Here is a 23896-nt window from a genome sequence, read left to right as displayed (position 1 = left end):
AATTTTATAAAATATCCCTACGGTATTTCAAGTCAGCCAAGAAAGGTGTCTAACAGCGAGAAGCTTTGATAAGCAACCCAAAACAGGTATCTAATTTTAGATAGCTAAAGTTGGGTAAGGTAAACACTCCCCTTAGCATACAGCCCAGCAGAACTTATTCAGCAGACACAAGCCATATGCTGAACTCACTCAAAATTGGATGGCTGTGCTACCTCATGCTAATACTAACCCACAGCTAACTGTAGTTCATGCCTCCTAACCTGCACCGCTAAGATACAAGATGGGTATTTTTCCAAAGTACTGGCTTTGTCATTCTGGCCAATTTTCCAGGGTTTATGAGAAGGTATGAACAGTTAATGCTGAACGTGTTACCTCTAGGAGTCTGCTTTTTATCTATCTCCTATTGGTAAGGCAAGGAGCTGCCATTTTTGCCTCCTTGCAAGACCTTCTCAGTGTACACCACATGTCACATGTACACCACATGTACACAGTATTTCCAAGGATTAGGCCTAAATGTCCCTATTTGCTGCTAATGTGTTAGGAAAGGATAACCTCCCCCCAGTTAGAATAGTGTGTTATGCAATATCATGTCCATTTATGTTGCTGAAAATTTACTTCCAGCTTTGCTGGGACATGACAAGGAACAGGGATGTTGCCATAGCTAATACAAAATCCCTGTCACATTTAAGGAGGCTTCAGTGCTTGCCTTTTTGTGTATATGGGAATTTTGCAAAGCTAAATTTACAAGTTTGAGTTATTTTCATTCTGTTTTTTCCAAGTAGAAGCTGAGTTTTCAAAACCTCATAGTTTTTATCTTTTTTTTATCAGTTACACTTAACCCACCCTAAGATGTGAGCCTATAGTTTTCTAATGCTTTTTCATGCTCATCCTATTACAGCTGAATCAATTTTGTGTGTCACAATAGTCACAGCATGGACTGATGACTTCCAGCCTCTGTGCCAGCCACATTGCACAAAAGGCATTAATGTTACATATTAAGAAAAAGAATTACATTAGCATTTAGTAATTCTCTGAAACCAACATTGCTTTTCTAAACAATGAGGATGACTTGCATAACCGCATGATACAAATAACAGTATATACTTAACACATCTGCAGAACATTCAAGCCAAACAGTGTAGAAGGATTCAGCAATAGGAGCACTGGACAGCAGGAAGGAATTTGTCAGAAGGTCTTGTTTGCCCCCTTGAACCTAAAGTATGATAACTACACCTAGATCAATCCCCACAGACATTTGACCAATCTGTTCTTAGAGTCCTGCAGTGGTGGGTGGATATGTTGCACCACTTCCAGACTACGTTTCTGATACTTGATTTGTTTTACCTTTGTGTAGTTTAAGCCTATAATGTCTTGTTCTATAAAATGTGGATACAGAGAATACATTATTTCTTTACTATAGTTTCAGTTTTCTCTTTTAAACACTCATTCCTTCAGACTTTCCTTATGGGGAATATTTTCTAATTTTCTGAACTTTCTTATTTCTTTCTGCACATTCCTTACTGCTTCTGAGTATAACAGAGGACAAATGCACGTATATTTTATCATCTGTGCTCATCCTGATGTGACCAAATATGATGATACTGGCTTTTGCACAGTAATATGATATTGTCCAGTCTTTTTCTATTAGTCTTGTTGTAATCCCCCCTGCAGAACTGTTATCTTAATAGTTTTCAATTCCAATATATACTTGGTTGATTATTTCTGCTCTACTTAGAACCTTACACTTTTTCTTAGTGTTTTATATTTTATGGAAATAATTTCTCTTGTTTGCCCAAATCACCCTGAATTTTAATTGTGTCCTGCAACAGCCTTGTGATCTCCCCAGCTTTGTGCTGCCTACAGATCTAATATACCCTGTCTTTCATCTTAAATGTCAGGAATGAATATACTGATTGGGATAGACCCCTGCAGAATTGCTCATTTCATCCCGCTGATTCATTCATCCTGTTTCACCAAGTACTGCTGGCAACTACTCTTGAGTGTGGTTTTCCTAGACTGTATTTTGGGTGACAGTTTATGAAATCTTACAAAACTCAAGCTCTATGATATGTACATACTGCTTTTCCCCAACATACAGAGCTTACTATCTGGTGATGAATGAAAACTATATTGTTATGACAAGAGTTCTTCTTGACAAATCCTGGTAGGCTGCTATTCATGTCTATGTTTTCTTCTAGGTGCTTAGAAGCAGAACGTTTGATTATTTTTCTCAGGATTCTCCCTGCTGTGAGAAAGAATAGATTTCTTTTATTTGAAAAAGGAGAAGAGAGAATGGAAAGGAAATGCTGTAAAGTGAATTTATAACAGTTTCCAGACAGAATCAGAGGAAAAGATACTTGATTTGATAGATTTGGGACATGCAATTTTTGGGTGTGACTGATGACAACACGCTTCAGCATTTTATTTCTCTTTTTTTTTCTCCTCTCTGTATCTCTGGTAGCTGATCCAAAATGCACAAAAGTGGTCATTTTCAATTAATGTTTTCCTGTGAGCATGACTAGTGGATGGATATGCCCTTCCCTCAGTCAATGTCAAAAGCTTCAGCAAGAGTGGGGAACGACTTAAAAGTAGACACGCAATAAAAGACTGCCAGGATATTTTGAATTTGTTTCCAGCTCTGAAACTCATACCTGCTCTCTCACCATTTATCTTTTTGAAACTAGGTAGAGGACTTTTTAAATTAAGAATTCTGGGCATTGCTTGAGTGCTCATAATGAAAAATGACAAGCAAACAGTGGTGGTTTCACTCAGGGACAGTGAAAGAAGATAATGAAAATGCTTTGCAAAAATATGAGAGCTAAGAAAGAAAAAAGATCTTATTATGGAAATGATTAAAGGAGAGCTTCAATTATTTCTGTCCCATCATAATAAAGCTCATATATGTCTCTCTCAAAGTTTGCATGATGAGCAAAGCCAATATTGAAACTTCCTGAATGTTCAAAGTAGACCTAGTGGGGTCCTTCCCAACTGAATGTTTGTAAATGGATGCATAGACACTTCTCTAAAACACAGAATGGTTCATAAAGGCAAAATCATTTTAGTGAAGTTTATGTCTGACATTCCATTTCCTGACAACCCATGTCTCTGGTCTGATTAGAAAAATGTGGAAAAGCTCTTGCTTTTCCCTGGTTTTTGCCTTCTCCCGAAATGGCACCAATAGTTAGCTGGGGACATTGGAGGAAATTGGCTTGCTTCTCCAGTGAGGTCTTGACAGAGATGTTAGCAAAAAGGAGTTCTTAGAATCTGAGCTGGATCCTTTGTTTTTCCCTGAGCTTCATGGATCTAGAAACAAGAAAAGGCGTTCCACTGGCTAAGGAATGAGAAAGATGGTTTTTGAAAAGCAGCTTTTAGAGAAAGAAAAATAACAGATTGGTGGCCTCTCTAGGTATCAACAAACTGTTTAGGAGATATGAGCGCCTCAGAGGGAAGCTAAACTTCTTTACAGCTGAGTGTAACTATTTAGCATTGCAAAGTAATTTGAGATATCTTCATGGCTGGTAAGTAAATTTTGTGTCTGAGAAAATTAAAAGGGTTATACTTTCAAAGAACAAAGTGGGAATCACAAATTTTCAAAACACTTAAAGAAAAATGTTTTATATATTTTCAAAATATTATGAGAAAGGAATACAAAAGAGTATGGCAGGGACATAGAAACCCCATAAATCTGCAGAGGATGCAAAGAAATGTCATAGTAAGCTGTTTCATAACTACATTATTCCTGGTACGTTATTCAGTGGTTTGTTATTTAGCAGCAGCTCTAGTTTTTGAACCATGCTATAAGTTTTCCATACTTCACAGATGCAAACCAGAACTTGTTTCAGAAGTAGACAGAGGAGACCAAGGCTCACACAACTACACTAGGACACGCTGTGAGTGAAAAATGGAAGTTCCTTTGAGAGGCAATGGATACACAATTGAATTTTACTACAGATTAATGATATTCTCAGCTGTGTTCAATTCCTTAATGATAGACACTTTAAGATCCTCCCTGCATGCAAGAATCAATTGAACAATCCTACTGCTTATGAGGTTTTGGAAAGATGTAGTGGTAAACAATAGAAGATTGCTAGAAATAACAAATTTCCATTTGAATTTCTACTGCAAAGAGATCAAAGGAGAAATGGGAGAGGCATGCATTATTAATAACTTGTTCTATTCAGGGAGAGACCAGGAGCAGAATAGTTAGTTAGAGGTATTTAAGGGTACATTGCTAGAAAGAAGCTTTTGAAACTTGTGCCAAGGGGAATGGATTGGTTCAAATCCTTTAATACTGTGAGTTCTCCTTGTTTCAGGTTAGTCTTATGTTAGTGTTATATTCCTTTTGAGCTTACTGATTTGATTGCAGATCTTGATCCGTACACATCTTACAGACATGGTGCATCCTAGTAATGAATGGGTAAAGATGTAGTCCTAACGTGCTATAGGATATGGAAAGTTTTTTACTTTGAGCTTATGTAAGTATATTTTTACTCAGTTCGGTGCATGGTAGTAACAGCTGCTTAATAAGCAGAGGTTTAAATGAGCAGGAAAGAGAAATTTAACCTTGTCAGCTGGCTTGTTTGTACTTACAGTTGATGTCATAAAGCTAGTTGGTAGCAAATAAAATGGTGGCAGACTTTTTTGCATTTTCTGCAGATATTCAGCAGCATCTCAGCAGTACACAATATGGAATGTAAGGCTTTGAGGGTATATATTTCAGGTTTCCGTTTTTCCTGCCGGAAGGCCTCACACATTGTGACAAGCCTGCAAACTTAGATAATATTTTATTACCAACCCTGAGTAATGTTTTAGTAGCTGAATTGAAAGGGGAAATAATTTTGCCTCCTGCCAGTCTGGGGTGAAGATACGGATCCTGGCACTGGCATAAAGGACAATTAAAACACTTCTGTCAGCACAGTATGTGACGTGCATATCCTCTATCCAGAGAACAGTTGGTAAATTGACAGGCTAAACTGGTGGTCTCCTAAGAAAAGTAAGCCTCTCTAATCATGTTCATGGACTCTGTCAGTCACCCCATTGTGACTTTTGAATTTGTTGGGCTGTTCCAGCTGGATGTTAACAGGAAGGAATATTAGAGAGACTAAATTCCTACAAGTTTCCTAAAAGAGATGGATGATTGAGATCTGAAAAAAATTCTGGAGTGTGAGCTCAACTATATTACTAGATACCAGGGAACCCATACAAAAAGAGGGTATTACGAGTGCATCATCCTCTTAAAAAGCTTTCATAAACATTCATAACATTCAAACCAGAGGAAATTCAATCATGATGCACATAGCTGTGTGGAAACCATGTTTCATAAATTTCACTGCTTACAGAACAATTTGACAAGGGATGATGAGCAAAGTTGATGGTGGAGTGTTGAGGGCCATACATGAGCAAGTTTCTCGACAGTAGCATGTGGGGTTTTTTAAATTTTCATAGGTTCTTCCCATGGCTGAAGGTTTGGAAAGCAATTAATTTTAAAGATCAATAGGTATGATTGCATGTTTGACCCTCAAAGACTGATGTTCGCTTTGAAAAAGTCTTTCAAATTCTACTCTTCCTTGCATACAACTTCTTTAAGAGGTATCTCCACAATCAAGTTCCAGGTAACTGCATTTCAGCACAGTGTCTCACAGACAAGGAAGAACTTTGAAAATATTTTTCAGTGGACCACTTTGCAGCATTGTATTGCCTGAAAGTTTGTGCCCATCAGGACCTTCTGTGCCTTTGAAAGAGCTTCTTTCAACAATAGGGCTCTGGTGGTTCTGTTCCTAAAATCCTTCCTGGGTTTCTGCATTGGACATGGTCAGAGAGAGGATATGTTGTAGATGAACCAACAGGATGGGATTTATCTCCAGATTTAAACACCTAATTATAGGCTCTCTATGTGAATTAGGTTTTTAAGCTCCTGTTATACCCAGTGCAAATCTAGGGTTCATCTCAATTGTCCCCGTGGAAGTGCCTAGTGCTGTTTCAGATACCTCCAGGTGTCCTGTGTGATCTCCAGCCACCACCCCACACAGGCACAGGTCTCGCACAGGTCCTGTGTCATAACTGCCATGCCCACATATGTCTCACAGGTATACTAGGATGCCTCACGTTTCACTTATCCACTACACGTGAGCCTCGGAGCTGGGCCCCTGGTTGATGTAGTCAGTAGAGTCCAGAGAACTATTTTTCTTAGCTTACAGTAGACACTTGCATTTGGTCAGCAGACCATCTAGCTCTTCATTGACCTTATTGGGAGCTCTGATATCTGGCTTATATGTGAGCACTAAAGGAGTGATTCGGGTACCTAGACATAGGCATCTAGTACTATTTAAGGTACCCTAGAGAATCAGAGCGATCTACACAAGACCTACTGGAGGGTCTCACCGCTGTGCAGCGTAGATGGAGGACAGGCAGGGTGCCCTGACACAGGAGACACCTCTGCATAGACCCCTGCCTCTACCACTACATTGCATTCAACTTCAGGCATCTGAATCAGGAGCTGAGTCCCACCCCTTACATACATATATAGAGCAGATCTTCTCAATCTGTTTTATCAAGGGCAAAATCATTAACTGTCCCCAGAGGCTGCTCTAGGCAGAGGAGATACTGGTTTGTTTATATTGCTCCTTTAATGTTTACAAACTTGTTAACTTCATAAGTTAAACTGCATAGCCAAATGTAAAGATAATTGGCTACGGGCATTTCTAGACTTTAGAAGACAAGACTACCTCAGTCAAACATGGTTCTATTTGTTGAATCTCTTGGTCTTCTTAATAGATTTATACTACTGGCTTCAGAACTGATTCTTAACCTGCTTTCAAGCACTGAAAGGCTGTTAAAATCTTTAGCTGAAACTGTCTTTGCAGTTGTTGAGTTGTCAGGAAGTGAAAGCAGGTAGGTTTGGCAAAAAGGATTCCAAGCATGCAGGCTTACGAAGATGACAGTATAGGACCACTGATCATAAAAGGCAGAGATTTTGGACATTTACTTTTTTTTATTTGCATGCTCTCCCTATTCTGATTGTAAACTTGGGCTCAACAAATATAAAAAGAAGGGAAAAGAAATCAGCACCAAAAATCTGACTTCCTGAGGAGAAATCTGACTTTTCCAAAGACCTCATTTTTGCATTAACCTTCTAATGATTTAGAGTTATTTTAGATTTTTCTAAAGATTTTGATTTATTTTAGATCTTCAAATGTTTATTGCTAATCTGCACTCATCTCCTCATGATAGAAAAGTGTTTTCATTTCCAGCATGAGCTGAAAAGAAGTGTGAAAAAGCCAGCAAATAATGACAGAAAAGCGCTTAATCTTTCTGAATCTATAACATTTAAAGTTTAGGTAGAAGTTTGGTTCACCAATTGTCTTTAAACTAAATCTGTATTTGTCATTATCAATATTTTCTGAACTTCTGCAAACTGCTAAAATGGAGGACTAGATTCACAGCTGGTGTAAGTCATCATCAATGAGCCTACCTGCCAGGAATCTATCTGTAAGGATTCTGCTAGTCAGATTTTTTTTTTATGTTGCCAATAAAAAATGGCTCATCATTTTGTACAGGTCAAGACACTATCATGTTTCCACATATTTTGGCACTGCTTCAACTTTGGAATATTATGATTTAGCATTTGTTACAAGGTGATGGGTGCATATTGTAGTACACATTGCCTATCTCAATATTGAAGTTGCTAGCACCACTATTTGATGGCACCAGCATTCCAGCTTCTGGAGTCTTTCTTCAGTAATTGTCACAGGTTTTTCTACACAGTCACCCACCCTACCTCCGATGCATATAAACACAGGCAGTTTGGGTTTATTGCCAAGACATAATGACACTTATGTGAAGCTTTTTTTGAACTTGAAAATAGTCAGCATCCCTCAAAAAAAAAAAATCAAAGAACAATATTTTGTAAATCCATATCTCCATCTCATATGCCGTTAGTCATCTCCACCTTATGGTACACCTTTTCTTAAAAGCTATGTGTTTTCACATGCCCAAATGATTATATGAAAGACTGAACATGTGGATAGGCTACTACATCTATTTCATCAGTAAACTGAAATATCCCCTACACAGCCTCTCCCCCGTTCATATCTCTCTATCAGTATGTTAAAACCTGCCAGAAAATTCTAATTAATCAGATGCCACTGGGAAAAAAATACTCAGCTACCCACTCATGCAGCTAGGAGTGGGAAGAACCAACTTTGTGCCCTCACATTCCACTTCAAGACTGTGTACTTCAAGCCCGACAAAATAGCTTTGCATTGCCTCCTCCATACTCATTACTAGCTAGACTGTCATTAATCAGAACATTCAAAAAAGGCACTTAGTTCATGAACTTCTGTGGGAGACATTTTCAAAACAAAATTGATGTTTTAATCTCAACAGACAAAGAGCATTACGCAAGTGATTGTGACTGATATTTTCCAAAGTTACTGGAGAAAGAGTTTTAGATAAGAAAAACTACAAGGCATCATGCAGTACTCATAAAATCTTTTCTTTCTTTCTGCCCCTGTTTCACCAATACAAGTCCCAGTTTGGTAACTACGTGAACATTCAAAATAACATCTTAAAACAAAAGGTCCAACATCTTTGTACTTGAAGGTCCACTGCAGGTGTGCTGGGCCTACAACCTGTATACTTTCCCTGGTCTTCTCCATGATGACCCACACTGCTACCAGGAGGAGGTACAACCCCGACACAGCAACTTCCCCATGTACACCGTTGGGTTGTGGGGCAATGAAGGGCTGGGAAAATGATGGCATCCCATGAGGCTTGGAAGGAAAATAATGGACCGAAGCCAACTAAATGCCCTGCACTTACTAAGAGGAGCCTGACTGAGACTGAAGCTGGGCTATGAGCGCAGCTCCACAGAAGAGCACTGGCTTCATCTCAGGACCCTGGGACTCCTCAAAGGGCAATTTCAAGAAGTCCAAAGATACTAAGAGACATGAAAGCAACAGAGCATGTGATGAAGCCACACACTGGGGAATTACCTAGGAGACAGGAGCTCTGTCAGACCTGATAGGACGTCTGTCAGAAGAGCAGAATCTATGCTGCCAGCATTTCAGGAATGGAAAATGACTCTTCAGGCTCTGTGCCGCTTTCATGCTGTTTCCTGACTTTTCACCTTTAGACTTTTTATCTGTTTCTGGGAATGCTGCCGGACTGAAGGCTTTTTTCCTGCAAAGCTGTCTAGCCTTGCTGTCTGTATCCCTTCCCAGATAGCTTAGGTGAGTGCCTGAACATCCATGTAGCAGCCTGGCCCAGTGGCCTAGAAACTACTGTACAACATCCTTGACACATCCTCACACAGGACCATTCCCTCCTCCTGGCTGTTCCCCTACATTCTTTCATTCTCTCCAAAACTACATGTCAACGCTGCTAAAAAGAGTCAGATGTTGAGACATTTTGGCATAAGATCAATCATTGTTCATTCTGACGAGACTTGCATGCAGTAGATTCAAGCGAAAGACAACTTGCATTGTCAACACTTCCTCTTCTGTTCTACCTTCCCATACTCCAAATAATTATCAATCAGCTAAATGCATCAATATCCCAGTTGTAAAGCCTACCTTGACCAGAGAGACTACTAAAAAGGCCCTTAAATGTTCATGAAGAAGGGTTGTTCAGTCTGTCTAGAGGCAAAATGGTTAATTATCCTTATGCTCTTCCTGAGGGAGTCTCAGAACCTGGTAGTGAAATCAGAAACTTGAATCCATAGCTCTGAGTGCAACCGAAATGGTAGCTAACCAGTTTTGTTTGCACGTGAACTATGGTGAGAATTGGGATGGTGGAAGAGGACTTTACAAAGTGAGTGTATGTTACTTTGGGGTAGGTGGACATTTACAGGACCCCTGTAACCAGGTAGCATTGACAATCCCTGCTGTGATTATCTCCATCTTAACTAACTTCTAGCCTTGAAAAGGCAGGAAAAGTTCATGAAGGTGCTGAGATGCTAATTCAGGCATCGGTATCTTCTACCACTTCCTAACCACTTGCCAGACTCTTACACCCTATCTCTGGGTATTCCTTGGCTTTTCACCAAGGAATATGCTGCATCTTTCAGTCTATCTGTACATTTTAGGTTTCAGAGGTTTGAGTTTTGTCTGTTCTAATAAATATATTTTTCCCCCCAATTTAGACAACATATTGAACTTATCCTTTCTTGGGTCTTTGAGACACTGTCAGGAAAATCCATTAAAACCAATTAAAAAAAAAAAACAAAACCAAAAAAAACTATCTATGCCATGGACTTGCATTTTTACAGGCCAACACATTGAAGAAGCTGAGGCCTGGCTTCCTGGTTCGACTTTGACTGGCGGGGACCGCAACTGAATCTGGGGGGGTGAGCAAGCCGCAGAAACAGAAGTTGCAAGTATGAGATGGAGAAATTCAACATGTGTAACATTTCTTAGCACAATAAGTAGAAGACAGGGATTTTGCATAAAGTAGTTTATCATGCGATTTTACTGGTTGTCCCAGGAGAGCAAAAAGGCTGTGAAAGTTGCAGGAGGTGCATATAATCTTTTTTCAGCTTCTTACTGCCAGCAATTTCTTCTTTTCTCTGCACGTGGTGTGACAGCACAGCACACAAAAGGAGAGAGGAGTCAAGCTGAAATGAAATGCATGTTTCACAGCATTCTTGCAGACGTGGAGTTAATTGAAACAATTCTTACAAAGGTTTCCTAAGCCAGGGCATCAGAAAGTATGCACTGACTGTTATGCATTGGCTATTCTGCTAATTTTGACCAAACATGAGAAAAATTTAGATATCATGTACCTTGCTAGGACACCCTGAAAATGCAGAGGTGCTGTACAAGGAATTGATGCACTACAGGCAGAAAGATCTTCCTGTTAATAGAGAAACCTGTCTGGACAGTGGACAGGAGACAGGGATAGAAGTCTCACTGAGGACACAGCACCTCTGGGGAAGACAGTGTAAGGGTGACATTTGATCTGTGCATCCAAAGCACCCACAGGCCGAGCAACCTGCTATACAGGAGATTTACCTCCCAAACTGCCTTGATGGCTACTAACTTTTTGGTTCCAAACTGACTGGAAGAAAGCTGCAGGGGCTGGAGTCTGCCAGCTTCCACCTTCTTACCATGACCCTCCCACCATGCCCAGCAGTGTTTTCACATTGACTTCCACAGCACAGGAGTGAACCAGGGACATGTCACTGTGATCACTTCCCTTCCTGTCCTGAAGTTCTCCCTCCTCTAGCAATTCACTTAGGTTTGCAAATGCCAGTCTGGCCTTAGTACAGTATTTTTTTTTCAGACATCTGCAGAACGCTGTCCCTGCGGTGTCCACCTATAAAAATACCCACAGCATCACAAGATCAACTTCTAATAGTGAACAGGGAGGCATAAAAGCACTACCATGTGCTTTTGCTAGCCAGGCAATGCCTGTAAACATTGCAGTTAAGTTCCCATGGCCTAAATCTAGACTGTCAGCTAATACAATGCTACACAGATTGAAGTTTAATAACTGAGACTTCAGCTTCACTTACGTGCTTTGCAGCATCCTTAGAAGACAGCTATACCTCTGCTTCAGTCTTCCCTGAATATACATTAATATCTAGGCAGTCAACCACCCAGCTAAAGATTGATGCCTGGGTTCCTCAAGCAGTATAGCATGCTGTGATTTAGATAAAGGTATTCTACTCATTTTTTTATGCTACCTAACCCCCATCCCATCTGTGGATGCTGCATGCAATTTAACTAGATAAAAATGTTTTCTTTAGATACTAAATTTTAAAGAACAGCTTTTTTTCCCCTCTTCATTTGGCATTCAACTATCCATCAGGGTAAGCAACAAGTGACTTGGCAGATAATTCAGGACATATGGCTTTGAAGAACTGGTAATTTAAAAGTACTTGGACAAGTTTCCTCAACTCATTTACCTTAATTTGTGTTATTCTCTTTTACATGTCCCCTAGCAGCTGGTACAGCTAAAAAAGTGTAGAAAATATAATGCAAGTGACAAAATAACCTTTTCCTGAGTTGTATTACTGTATACCACAAAAACCTCACTCACAAACTGAGTAGCAGAAGGAGTCAAATACAGTTCAAAGCTGTTAAACATACACACATGCCTCATCTGTAGTCACCAGGTGGCACCAGATGTATCCATATATTGCCAATTAGCTTAAACCTACTGTAACCCATGTGGTCTTTGAAGTGAAAAGCATATCATGTATGAATATTAGGTAGAGCCCAATAGCTGAGTGGTCAGCAGACTAGAGAGTTTAGATATAGCTGTAACAAGATCTGACTTGGTTTGGGGGTTGTTGGGGTTTGTTTGGGTTTTTTCTGAGAAGGAAGTACTGAAGAGTAAGATTCAGTAGCACCTCCTAATTTTGAAGATACTGGTTGGGAAACTTTTCAAAAAATGCAAAAATGTATTATTTTAACTAAATGCATTGATTCTTGGTCAGCATTAACATCTTTTTACACTTTTTCCCCTTTTCTTTTTAAACATTGAAATGTTAAAAGAATTAAATTTTGGAGAAGAATCAATTATTTCAAAAGATACATTTCAGCTGTCCTGAAGAATTGTAGCTTCTGTTGATACAAGAGGAAATTTTCTTCTGGCATTCTGACATTGTCAATGAGCTCTTGAATTATGTAGGAAATCCTATGCTTAAAAATTCTTTTGTTTTACAAATATAATTACACTATTTTATGAGGGTGAAGCTGAAATTAGCTATGCATCATACATGGTATATTATCCTGTGAATATAAAAAAATTAGTGAGAGCAAGTTCATTTACTTGTAAATCATGAGTTGTATCAGGTTTTTTTCTGTATTTGAATGTTCATAACTTTCATCACTAACGAAATATTTGGGAATCTAAACTGATTTGTGAGCTTGGCAGTATTTAGCACGTGCATTTTTCTTATTCCTTATTATCTGTCTCCTCTGTGAATAACTTTTCATCAGGGGCAGAAAAAAAAAAGCAGAAGGATGAAGTCTTGACCTCACTGAATCATTGGCAAAACTCCCGCTAACTTCAAGGGGCCAGGATTTTACCACACATGACCAGCTTTATACAAAGACAGAAAACCAAACAGGCAAATATACCATGTTATTAAAAGCACAGAGTCTGAAAATGAATCATCTAAACAATACGGCAAATGTCTACAAATAAAAGTAATCAAAAAAGTCAAGTTGTAAGTTGAAATAGAGTTTCAAAAAGAACTCGATTCTCCAGGGAAAAAACATATCTTTCTGTCTAAACACTGAAAATATAAATTTTAGTATATAATTCTAAGCATCCAGATTTTATATCTTTAGCCTATTGTAATGATTTCTGAGCCAGCAGGTACTTTTGATTATATTAAGTACGCACAGTTGTATCTGCTTCATTGCAGCATTACTGCAAAAATGTAATCGACATTTACATTCTCTTCAGCATGACCCATTCCTAAAAATGAACCAATGTGATTATGTACACATACGACACCCACAGAAGCTTAATGGTTGTTGAGGTCCCCAGTGCAAACAACAGCATGCGCATGTAAATAATCTATTTGTCTAAAGAACATTTTTTGCAAGCACTGGCTTGCAAGCAATATTTGCATTGACAATGGGCAAGCCTAGCCTTGGACAGACACAAAAGGAGATGGCTCTGTTCAAACGATCCATGATTATTCTTCATGCTTTACAGTAATGGAAAGACCCTCAGCAAGTACAAACAGAGAAACCAAGGAAGAGAAGGAGAAGCAGCACTTGTCATACCAGCAGTGGAGTCTGGCACTGAAACAACACGCTTAAGCTCCAGCCCACAGAGCTAACTTCTAGTTTGGAGGAAAGAAGTTTGTGGCTAATTTAACACTGTAGTATGCATCCAAAATGTAAGACTATCTTTCATCTGCTATAGCATGAAGCTCACCTAAAACAAGTTTTACTATTTGTATTCACGCGTTTCCATCACAGTAGATGTGGCATATACCAAAAAGTAGTCCTGAAAGTCTGAAAAACAGCCTGAAATTTAGGCACCTAGTATAAGGTAAATTTGTATACTCTCTCTCTAGCTAGTCCAAAAAGTCGTTTACGCTGTCTTAAGACAAATAATTGAGAAAGACAGCATAAGTTGTTCTCCAGGTATCTGCTGGTTTTCCCCCCCCCCCATTGATAAGGGGAGCCCAGGCAGCCAGATGAGAGATGAGACACAGCTTTGGATGGCTACTGTCAAGTGAGATGAACTCCACTCTGCAAATGGCAACTTCTGCTATAGAGGCTGGAGAATGGAGACACAGGTGGTTTAACTGGCTTGGCACAGGGCCATGCACTGATCCTTCCAGGTCCTGGTACATTGCATTGAGAAATTCCCATACATTGTATTCTCATCTGCACTATCAGTTGAGAAATAATGAAACAAGACAAACATAGTGATCTAGTTTTCTTCCCTTTCTCTGGCATAAATCTGTTGTCATTATACGGGAGCTCTGCTTTTACTTGCTAGAAGAAAAGGCAGACACACACATTTGTACAAAGACCTACTATCTTTCTTTCTTTCTTTCCATAACCAAAAAAAGCATAGAATTCATGTTATTTTATCAGCAAAAATTATACTCTTTACCTATTATCTGCAATTCTATCCATAGCAAGTACACTATACTGTAATTAAAGTATATTGTATGCATTAGCTGTGAAAGGGCTGTAATCATTTCAACATACTATTCATTGAAATACATTAATACAGTACCTATAATACATGAAAATTGAAATAGATTAAAATAGAATACAATATTATAACTATTTTTAAGGGTTTTCTTCCTGGAAGATTCCTAGGAATATCAGAATTTCTGGACTATGTTATCCTGTCTCCACTAGTTTCTTAAAATGAGAAAGATATGCAAGAGGCTAGTTGCCTCCTAGAGATGTCTCAAGGCAGTGCAAGGGGAAGCAGAGTAGGTATCATATTTATCATGAGACTGTATGTAATGATTTTCTCCTTTGAGAGAAGACAGGGAGAAAAGGAGAGGAGTTTGTACCTTTCTAGCTGTACTTGATAGGATGGACAACTACTGGAGAGAGGGCTGAAGTTCTGATCAATTGGGTCATGTCTCCCAGTGTTGCCTGCATTAATGATCTTAAGTAATTAATTATTAATGATCTTTAAAGGTCCCTTCTGACTCAAACCATTCTATGATTCTATGATGTCTAAACACAAATTAATACAATGCATACAGCAAAGTCACTGATTTTCTGATTTTAAATACTTGTGATAGTTAGATTTGTTTTTCTTTTTGCGCACTCCCCTTGCACAATTCTTCTCATTAGAGCAGACTACAAACCTAGAGAAAATCCTGCACATACCTGTTTCTCCCCACTGGGCTTCTTGTGGTTTAACAGCAGCTCCACAGCACCAACTACCTCCTTTCGTATGGCATGCAACAGAGCGTCTCCCACATATACATTAAAACTTAAGAGCAGCTCAATGAGCTCAAGGTTCTCATTTTCAATTGCAATAAGGAGTGCAGTTCTTCCCAGGGGATCAATGCAATTAATATTGATCTTGAAATAAATTTCTGCTTCCTCCAAAGCTTTCTTTACACTGGCATAATCTCCTTTCTCCACGGCGTTCAGATAGGCTTTCTCTGAAGGAGACAGTTCAGATTCTGCCCGTACAATACGAAGAGGGATACGATCTCTGTAGGGAGCATTGACACTTCTTTTGTAGTAGAACTGGGCCATATTTTATGCCATTCTAATACTTTGTCTCTGCAATATGAAAAGAAAGATTAAATCAATAATATATTTTGGGGGTACAGTGCACCAAATTAATATCTGCAATATGTAAGTATTTCAAACTCACACTAAAAAGTGATGTTGAAATAAGTACAAATGATCTCTATCAATAGAGCTTGTCAGATCACCAGTAAAATGCGGAAACCAAAACATATAACCAAGTTGTCGCAACTTACCAACTCAAAGCATATCTGTCAGCATACCATTCCCTTGTATGTATACCTCATGCATGTCACAGGTTTAAGGGAATACGATACAATGTAGTTTGCACCAAACCTGTCGCTCCACTTTATCCTTAATTTCTTCATTAATTTCCATTGCCTCATGTTTCCCACAGTTTAAGAGTATTCTCATACACAGTTGCTCCTGCTGCTCAGTAGACTACAGGGCACGTACACCTTTAAAGCTTGATTACGGTAGTGGTTATGTCACACAGAGATTGGTTCAGTTGCCCACAGAAGGTACCTGCGCCTCTGAGATGCACTACTTATCTCATCTGCACTCCAGCACGGCTTGCGTCCTTCACAACGCCTGTGCACATTCGGTACCTCCGTGCAAATGTCTCTGGTATCCTAAACAACACAGGCGTCACCCAATCCTTCTGTGCAGACAACTAAACACAGCCCTTCTTATCTGTTTCTTCAGCTTGGGCAGAAAGAACTTGTTAGAGCTAGAATAGTTATTAGCATTTACATCTTTCAGTGCTGCTGAAATATCCTGACTTATCTTTGGCAGGCACAGTTCAGTGGTGAGCTTTCCTACTAAGATTTTGATTCAATCTCATATGCTATTAGAAAAACATTCATATAAAATGCTTTTTCAACCAGCACTTACTAGGGTATAAATTAGAATTCAGAGCCTAAAAGGAAGAACAAAATCCATACGAGAGAAATTCCCAAGGACTGGTAGATAATAATCATCATTTTGACTCTGAACTATTCAGTTCTAAACTGGAATTAATACTGAAACACTGCAACTGTAAAACAACTCTAAAGTCTTACATATAATAAAGCATTTAATGCCTCTGCTTTTACTCTGTATACTTTGTGCAAGGACTTCACAAAAATAATTCTTTCTAACAGGATGATTTTCTCCTGTCTCTGCGGGGGGGGGGGGATATTTTATTTTAAAGAACAAGGTACACAAAAAATATTTCCTTCTGCACTTCAATTAGAGGTTGAACACCTTACTAGCCAAAGAACTGTAGTTTCTCATCACTTTCTCAGCTGACAATGCAAGTTGCAGTAACCCACTGCCTTTTCCTCCATTTCCTTCAGGAATTAAAAAAAAAAAAAAAGTTTGTTGAGATCCTAGTTTGGAAAAGATAATACATATTTTTATCATTGTGAAATTTTGATCAATCAAAAATTTCACTAAACACTGTGAGGAACATAGTAATTCATCTGCTCCAGTCTCCTTATGCAGTGCGATGAGAGCTAAGTACAAAGGCTAAATCGTTTTCTTTGTTTCCCAGGGCAGATCAACAGGGCTTGAGGCAGGCAGGAGACAGCAAAGGAGACATGTTAGAAAGAATTCCCCTCCAGATCCATATACAAGAGCTGAGCAATTGCAATCCTCTGCAAGGTGTTTCCCTATTCTCCCTCCAAGATGGTATCAGTCTGCAGTCTGGGCTACTAGAGGTTGCACAGTCTGTGGACTATGTTCTGTTAATCTCACTCTAAGTAAAATAAAGTACATATCCATTGCACAGTTTTGTACCCCTGGAACAGAGATACCACATTCTTATTGTTAATGCACTGTGTTTTACCAGTTTGCTTTTCTTTCTTGCTTTTCAAAATTACAAGTTCAATTCAAGAAGAAAAAATTTTCGTGTATGTTCAGCTCCAAATTAACAGACTTAAATGTAGATGTTCACAAGTAGATATCTACAAGAAAGGTGGGTTGCTATATTCCCATTACAGCCATGGAGATTTAGGGCTCACAAGTTGTCATCTGGTGCTGGATGCTAAAGGGCATCCTGCCTGACTCCAGCTGCCACCTCAGAATGACTTAGTCTCACAAGAGGTCTATTTCATATATGTCAGGCAGATGTTGGGTTAACCCACAACAATGCACAAACATTATTCGGTTTCTTAAGATGTACAAAGAGTTCCTCAAGATTGCTGGAGAAAATGGAGTGACTGTAACTGGGAGGTTATTCCTAAAAGCTCCTCTCTCTTAAAAGCACAGAAACAAATAAACGGATCATTGCCTCCCCATTTATTGGGAGTTAAACCAGCAATTAACTTGTATCAATGAAATTGGGCATCATAGAGATGCTTATGGTAGAAGAGTAGAGTGACTTACAGATGGGATCTATTATGATTTCATTAGGATGATCTGGGGGGGGTTCATTCTTTGTTTTTATCATAAGTCTGAGGAAGGTCTATTATTGCTTCACTGTAAACCCTAAGGAAAACACTTGTAAACCCAAGAGGTTTCCAGTGTTTTCATCATTCTGGAATGGGGAAAATTAGATCTAAGCTTTTGTCTCTTTCAGAAGAGACACATTAAACACACATTCTTCTAAATAGCTGTCCTCTGCTAGTCTTTCTCTCTCACCTGTACCACTTCCTGAAAATAATCAGCCATAAGTAAAGTTTTGTCATAACTAAAAATATATGTTTACATGCAATTAGAAAGTAGAGATTGATTGCTGATACAGTACACTCCTGGAAGGTGATATATACATCAAAGATAATGGTTCATGTGTGTTTACAAAAATAAACATTTATTTTGATTTTATCTACAGGTAAGTAGTGTTGTGTGACAACAGGTACTGTGCTGTCACATGCAAATGTATGCATATGACAGATTTACAAGGAGAGCTGTAAGAGCTAGGAGTAGCCAGCAGCAGTAAGGAAGTATCCATTTGCTTTGAGTTCGTCTGCAGGAACAAGAGTCTAAAGAAACAAGTGGTCCAGTACACTAGACCAGTGCAAGGGGAATAAAAGACAATAAACCATTTATGGTGCAAAACTTAGCAAAAGTGGAATTATAGTTTCCACAGAGTCCATACACCTGACACATAATAAAAATACTTCAGAGAAGAGATAAAGACAAGAAAACTTGCCCTGAAAATAAGAGTATAATCACATATCAGAAACTCATTATAACCACAAGCCAATAAACACCACGTGACAGATTGTACCCGAGTCATCCAAACATTCAGACTCATGGGGCTCAAATTCATACCTCGGAGGAATTCTTTTTGTCTCTTTATTGAACTTGGTGAGGGGAATTAGGGACTGGGAAAGAAGTTCGAGACAAAGAGAACTGATCTTCAATATTATTCTGCTCTTGCCTGTCATCCCCCTAATCCTGACGATGTATTTAAGACGTGCCATAACTAACGCAATTTATTCAACATTTAGAGGAACCCTCTCTGACTTGCAAAAGAACATATAATGAACTTGGTAAAGCAAAATAAATTCTTTTGATCAGCTTGGAGAAATATCACAATATCCTCTTTCTACATAATCTGTAGGTGGGTTTGTATTTTTGAAAGGCAAACCAAACTATTACAACTGGCTTTGCAAGATATTCGACGATTTCTCTGACCCAACTGACAGCACTGAAAATTACTATTGATTTAAGAAGTAATAGCACATTGATCAGTATTCTGATCTACTAATCCATGCTTTCTATTAATCCACACAAGGGACTTAGTTACAGCACTTGCAATAAAAGAGCTAAAAATCTTATCAAGCTGTGCAAGGATGAAACTTACTCTTTAAGACACTTAGTATGAAGAGATAATATAAGATACTATGTCTCTGGAATACCTGAATAACTAGACCCCACGATGCACAGAATATTTTGAAATTGTAGCGACTAACTGTAAACCCAGCTGTGAAATGTTTTAGGATTTAGATTTATGCTAGAAAAAAAGCCTCACTGTGTGCAAAAGCAAGAGGTATTAATTTCAAAATAACCTTCACTAGATAATTATGTCACAGCTGAAAATTATGTTTTGAAAGTGCATGTTTCTCCAAATACAGTTAAAAACTAATAAAACACTTAGCATACTTTCCCACAACTAGAAAAAACAAACCAGCATAAACAGGGTCAGACAGTTTGATGATGAAGGGACTGAGAGCAGCCCTGTGGAGAAGGACCTGGGGATGCTGGTGGATGAAAAGCTGGACATGACCTGGCGATGTGCAGCTGCAGCCCAGAAACCCAACCGTGTCCTGGGCTGCATCACCAGCAGCGTGGCCGGCAGGTCGAGGGAGGGGATTCTGCCCCTCTGCTCTGCTCTGGTGAGACCCCACCTGCGGTTCTGCATCCAGCTCGGGCGTCCTCAGCACAGGAGAGACAGGGACCAGTTGGAGCAGGTCCAGAGGAGGGACACAAAAATGGTCCGAAGGCTGAACACCTCTCCTGTGAGGACAGGCTGAGAGAGTTGGGGTTGTTCAGCCTGGAGAAGAGAAGGCTCCGGGGAGACCTTATAGCAGCCTGCCAGTACCTAAAGGGGGCTTATGAGAAAGATGGAGAGAGACTTTTTACCAAGGCCTGTAGTCACAGAACAAGGGGCAATGGTTTTAAACTGGAAGTAGGCAGGTTTGGATTGGACGTAAGGAAGACATTTTTTACAGTGAGTGTGGTGAGGCACGGGGACAGGCTGCCCAGAGAGGTGGTTGATGCCCCATCCCCGGCAGTGTTCAAGGCCAGGCTGGATGGGGCTTGGAGCAACCTGGTCTAGTGGAAGGTGTCCCTGGCCACAGCAGGGGTTTGGACTAGGTAGTGTTTTAACCTCCTTTCCGACCCAAACCATTCCATGATTCTATGTTGTCTTTATGATTTTCTTTATCAGTATTTGCAAATATGCTATTCATCACCAAGCTAGCTGTAGAAATGACAGAACAAATATTAACAAAAATATTGAATAATGTTATATAATTATAAAAGATATTCAATTACTTTCATGCCATTAGTCTGACCACATTATATACTATAATACTTTAAGCTACACTTTAAGAACTTAAGGGAGGTTTTAGAAAATACAATATTAAATCTACAAAACATTGCAGCTTGACATTGGTAAAATTTTTAGCTATGAGCTAATTATAACATATGAAATATATGAATCTATTGACCCCTACAGTCAAGCAATTTGCAATGACAGGAAACTAGCCAGAATGCTTTAGTGCTTCTCCAGTGGCATGAGATATGTCCAAATGGGGCACAGAGCCAACTTCCTATGGAAGATTCATCCCACCTAATTTTAGGAGCACGGCTGATTTATTTAAATATTGACATTTATCATCATGTTTTCACATTGCCTAGGGTACCTCACCCCTCCTTCCACTGTTTCTACCAATGAGCACAGTTTTCCTTGACGGGTCCCATGTTACACCTGCCAGCCCTGGGCCAATGCAAGCCCTGTGCCAATGTCCTGGGCATCTCAAATGGCCCAAACACCCAAATTCTGCTTTAGCAACTGACTGCTGCCCTCAGTGTTTACAGTTGAGAGTAAGGCACTTCCTGAGCATAATTTGTCTGCCTTGTTTTAGACAGCTCCATTAGGTGAGAAAAGTCATACCCTTCTATTAACATGGTTAAAAAAGAATTTGGTTTTAATTTCCCTTTCAAGGGCCTCCTCAGCTTGATTTATGGCTACTCTCACATTATTGGACATTGTGACCTCTAAAACCTAGCTTACTGTATTGGTCAGTCCTTTCTCCCTTGTCTGTAGGCTCCCAGTTACTCCTGATTTCCTTTCTAAACTGACGACTCAGTCAGTTGGGTTTAGAATCCTTTTCCATACATTTTTTAAACATCTCTTTGGAAGCAAGTCGCAATTATATTTTGTCCTAAAAAAAGTCTAAGACACATTTGCATTAACCTTTGTTCTAAATTAAATTTGGGGTGGATTTTAGATGAAAGTAAGCAAACCAGTGTCAGAGAGCATACTGAGGTTCAGAAAGCTTTTATTTTTATATACACTGGTAATTATAAATAGTGAATAGGCTCAGCAATAGAGCCAGTTTTTCAGCAGTTCTTTCATTTACCAGAAAATTTCCACAGACCTGAAAAAGCCAGTAGCTTAGAGCTAAGAACAGTTGCTTGAAAAGAGGGGGAATCTTAGTTAAATCTTTTCTCAGGAGGGTCTGGTAATTACAGAGTTATTGGATTTCCCAGCATCAATTCCTCTCTCAGAAATCCAGCATTAAGAGAGAAAAAAAAAAAACAAAACCAAAAACACAAACAGAACAAAAAACCAACCAAAACGCACCTATGATACTTGAAGACAAGATACTAAGAGAGTCAGCTATCATTGGCCTACAGCAGATGTACCGACTGAAGTGCACGCACACACCCCCACTATATATATTTTGCTTCCTGCTCTCTGCAGATGTCAGGGAAATATAATCAGCACCTGAGCAGAAGAAATATATAGAAGAAGAAAACCATAATACTTTGACAGAACATTGATTCTTATGAGAAAAGATTTCTTTCTTAACAGGCAGTTTCATTTACATCTGCTACAGACCACTATTTCAAATTATATGGGACTGTATTTTTCATACACCGTTTTTCAGAGAGGCATGGAAACATTTTGCCTTTTTTGCAAACCTTTAACATTTCCACTCTATTTATCATTATTTGATAATTCAATATTTTTAAAGAAAAGCTGATATTAATTTTACTGATACTAAAATAAATAATTGGAAATTGTCTTCTGATGCTATATCATATGTGTGTATATACATGCCTATTATAACCACAGATACACAGAAGTTTCCCCATCAAAGTTAAAGCTGGAAAAAAAATGCAACCAGAAGTCCTTGGCTTTTATTCAACCTCTGCTTTTGCCTTATTTGCTTCCCCTACATATATGATCATATCCTCACTATTTTTCCAGGGGACCCTGACTTGCATTTCCCTTGCATGCTGTCCCCTACCCCAAAACACTATTGTAGCTGCGTGCAATGGAGAGAGAGGAATATCAGTGACCCACCAGCAGGCACCAAGGGCCTCTGTGACAAGCCACTTCTATTGCCAGCCACAGTAATGTGCTTGCGTATTGTAACCCTTCCAGAGACAGGCAAAGACACCCGATGACAACGCATCTCCTTCAGCAGATGGGCAGCTGGATGGACACAGATGTGCTCCATAGTATCCACATGTGCCACTTCTGAAATCCTCATTGATGCTACCCTTCTAAAAATACTTCATTTCCACCACTGATCACTCAGTCAGACTTACTGTAGCATTGTTATACTATATAGCTTCTTCTATGATGTCATCAAAAGTACACGTCTGATTTTGCTCATGAGTTTGCTCTTCAGACTATTTGTGTGGAAAAAAAAAAGTGAAACTTCATAAGAAGTTACTATGGAAGTGCCCTGCTCAGGAAACCAAAACATTTATGACAAGTTAATAACATGCTGATTTCTCGGTGATCTTCTGAAACTATTTTATATGCACTTTTCATGGCAAAGGAAAGTTTCTGACTTTTGTTATATTCATGAAAAGTATGAAATTTTCTTTCTAAAATAGATCTGTGACATACCAGCTTTAATCTGACACAGAATTGTATTTGATACACAGTAAAAATGATGTTCAAAAGGAATTTTTGAAAGCAAGACTCTAGCTCTGATAAATCCCAGTACAAATGAAGCATGAAGTTCCTTCACTTTCAGCCACCAGGACAGACTGTTTCATTTGAACAAGAACAAAAGAAATGCAGATAAACCTTTGATTTTTGAACCCAGCATCAGTCCAGATACTGGTGTATAACCAAATGTCTAGACAAGTAACTTAAACGTGCCTCTAGCACTGAGGTCAACTGAATAGGCTGTACCCATACCATTAAACTCTCTTGGTCCCAAAATAGGACACTGAATGAGAACTGTTACTGGGAATAATTTGGGGTCCATGCTAACTCCTCAACTGTGCCTGGAAATTGCACAGTTAAGATGTTAATTGCCTTGAGCCAACACAATTCCAGGAACTGTTCTAACACCTTCAGCTGCAGGTGATGGTGTTCCACTGCCCACGCGTGCCTTCTAGCGCTATTTATTTTACAATTGTTATAGCTGGCAATACAGTACACGGGGTCCTCACCTGAAAGTCATTTTTCATTGTTACAACTATGATCAGCTTCAGACTTGAAAGCTAACAACAGCAGA

General features: G+C 39.1%; 1 protein-coding gene across 1 annotated transcript in view; it reads right to left on the bottom strand.

Annotated features, from left to right (window-relative positions):
- Positions 1 to 23896, bottom strand: part of TRPC4 (transient receptor potential cation channel subfamily C member 4) — a 152180-nt gene that overhangs the window by 76086 nt on the left and 52198 nt on the right. The window contains exon 2 of the mRNA XM_069807919.1: positions 15327 to 15731. Coding sequence (XP_069664020.1) covers positions 15327 to 15704 — 378 coding nt within the window. The 5' untranslated portion in view covers positions 15705 to 15731. The remainder of the gene's footprint in view (positions 1 to 15326; positions 15732 to 23896) is intronic.

This window comes from Haliaeetus albicilla, chromosome 20 (assembly GCF_947461875.1).
Source record: "Haliaeetus albicilla chromosome 20, bHalAlb1.1, whole genome shotgun sequence".
Taxonomy (NCBI): domain Eukaryota; kingdom Metazoa; phylum Chordata; class Aves; order Accipitriformes; family Accipitridae; genus Haliaeetus; species Haliaeetus albicilla.
Note: the sequence above shows the minus strand (reverse complement) of the source record. Positions and strands in the feature narration are given on the sequence as shown.